This window comes from Nicotiana attenuata, unplaced genomic scaffold, assembly GCF_001879085.1.
Source record: "Nicotiana attenuata strain UT unplaced genomic scaffold, NIATTr2, whole genome shotgun sequence".
NCBI lineage: Eukaryota > Viridiplantae > Streptophyta > Magnoliopsida > Solanales > Solanaceae > Nicotiana > Nicotiana attenuata.
The window spans coordinates 1-2,405 of NW_017676190.1; the positions used below are offsets into that span (position 1 = coordinate 1).

General features: G+C 35.8%; 1 protein-coding gene across 1 annotated transcript; it reads right to left on the bottom strand.

Moving 5' to 3' along the window:
- Positions 1-161: 161 nt before the first annotated feature.
- Positions 162-1,653, bottom strand: LOC109220826 (protein UPSTREAM OF FLC-like). The gene is made up of 3 exons (XM_019385290.1): positions 1,146-1,653; positions 954-1,023; positions 162-863 (listed from the first exon to the last, which is right to left on the bottom strand). Exons 1-3 carry the CDS (start codon positions 1,372-1,374, stop codon positions 257-259), a joined length of 906 nt encoding a protein of 301 aa, XP_019240835.1. The 5' UTR covers positions 1,375-1,653; the 3' UTR covers positions 162-256.
- Between the last annotated feature and the right edge of the window lie 752 nt (positions 1,654-2,405).

The window sequence follows — 2,405 nt, forward strand, 5'->3', positions numbered from 1 at the left end:
TTCTACTTCAAAAGCACTTATCTGAAAAGCACTTTTGAGAAAAATATACTTAGAAGCAGTTTTTTAAAGCTTGGCCAAACACTAATTGCTGGTCAGAAGTGCTTTTCAAATTAATTAACCAAACACAAACTGTTTCTCACCAAAAGTACTTTTGAGAAAACGGACTATAATTCACATTACACGTTGAAAGATTGACAACAAGAAAAGTTAGATAAAAGAAATCATAATTTTAGTACGAGGCAGCAGCATTATCTAATCAATATTTGGCCCTATTTTTGCCTTTTGTCATCGAACAGTCAACTGAGGTGGACGATCCGCAAGTGATAAGCTGCATCACAACACGAGACGCCCTCATTCTACCACCACTGCTAAACTCATTCTCAGCCGTTTGATCAACGCCCTTCGATCCACTTCCACCGTCGATTCCATCAGAACTATCCATCGACAGTGGCGGAGACAATTCTTCTCTGCTCAGCTCCACACTCTTATTCTCCTGTTCCCTCACAGTTCCGCCGCCATTCCTCTGCTTCTCCTCCGTCTGCGTCGCCGCGTCTGCTGCCGCCGATGAATTGAATTTCCCGGCGATTTCTCGGCCGGATTCGCACTTGTACACTACACTGTACTCTTGTCGAGGATTCTCGAATGAACTCCACGACTGATTCCTCCTCCTCATGATCGCCGTAGTCGAACAAGAAGAATCGCGATTTTCATCCAAGTGATCGGAACGTGAAATTTCACTAAATCGGGAACTCATCGAAGTTTCTAGAAGCTCCGATCCTTTGAGAACGTAATCGTGACCGTTCGTTGGATGAATCAATTCGTTCTCCGATAAATCGTGCCACACGTATCCATTTTTATAGCTCCTGTAGAAAATCATCAAACTTTATACATAAAATTGCATTAGAAAATGATTTTTCTGAAATATAATTTATTGCAGAAACTAAATTAAGTACCGCTTGCAAGACCAGGAGAACAAATAAGCCATGCCTTTTCCTCTCAGTAAATTCAACTGATTTAGCACATCTGAGAACAAGAGAAAATAAAAAATCAACAGTCAATATAGTGTTATATTTAAAAACTCTTTAATTTTAACACACGGAAAATTCCATAAATCACAGTCAATATAGTGTTAGTATATCAATTACCTATGAGATAGAGTCCATCAGATGAAGAGAAGGGAACTTCAATGAAATGAGGATGCTCAAGTTGGCCATTTCTGCAAAGATAATAAATAACAGGGACAGTTTTGAAAGCCTTAGGTTTTGGTTCAATCCAAATCATGTTTCTCTCAGGAGTGATCTCCCTATGATTCCATTTCTTAGGGATCAAAAGCTCAGTGCTTGCTCTGAAATTGGAACTCGTCGTGACTGCCATCGAAATGGAATTTTAGCTCAGTACCTTTCGAGTGAGATTTTGAGAAGAATTGCTCTTCAGTACGTCAAAAGTTGTAAGTGTGGTCGGGAGGAAGTTATAGTTTGTAGTTTAGCGGGAACATGCAATTGAATATAAATATAAGATTGAGGGGTGGCGGGTAATGAGATTCAAGTCCGTGAGAGGGATATCAAGTCTCAAAAAAAGAGTTCCGTGAATCAGGGGAGTTGAATTTGATGGGATTTAGTGTGTTAGTTTAGTTGCAGTCTCAAAGTTCAGAACTCAAGAAGTGATATTGTGGGACATGTGATGTCTGTATTAGTTAGAACTTAGAAGCTCTTTGCTTCTTCAGATTGTTTGAAGATTTGCGTCCCATCTTCATCGTGGGGGACCCAGGATTTGAACTTGGCGGAAGCATTAGTGTCGAATAAAAATTTGAGCAAATGCTAGAGTTGAAATCGAGACCAGACACCACACTAAAAGTCAAGTTATGCCCACCAAATCAACCAATGCATTTGCGCAAGATTTGAATCTTGGGGTGTCAATCATAATATACTTGTTATTTAAGAATATATATATATATATATATATATATATATATATATATATATATATATATATATATATATATATTTATATAATATTATAAAAGCATGAATACAATGTCGGATTACAAAAATAACCTTATAATGTTAAGTATAATAACTCATATAAAAGGACATAACCGAAATTCTATATATTAGCTTTATAATCATATTAGATTTAGAACATAGCACTACACGCTAATATTTAGGACTTTAAACTAAATTTTGGTTATTAAATCTTTCCTTATTGAACTAGGTAAGATTCATAAATAAAAATATTAAATTTAACCTTGTATTGGAAGAATAAAGAGAGTTTGGTCTAACGTATGGAAAGGCTTGGAAAAAATTTGGAGTTAAAAAAATCGAAAGATTATAAACTCAAGAGTTTACTTTGACTCAACGTTTTAAAAATGAATAATAGTATATATTTTACCTTCTTTATTTATATTA

What these genes read in the sequence shown, in the direction of transcription:
- LOC109220826 (XM_019385290.1), bottom strand. Translation starts at nt 1,374, where the DNA reads ATGGCAGTCACGACGAGTTCCAATTTCAGAGCAAGCACTGAGCTTTTG. An exon ending in TGATGGACTCTATCTCATAG is followed by an intron (nt 1,024 to 1,145) that starts GTAATTGATATA and finishes TCTTGTTCTCAG; the next exon opens with ATGTGCTAAATCAGTTGAAT. An exon ending in TTCTCCTGGTCTTGCAAGCG is followed by an intron (nt 864 to 953) that starts GTACTTAATTTA and finishes GATTTTCTACAG; the next exon opens with GAGCTATAAAAATGGATACG.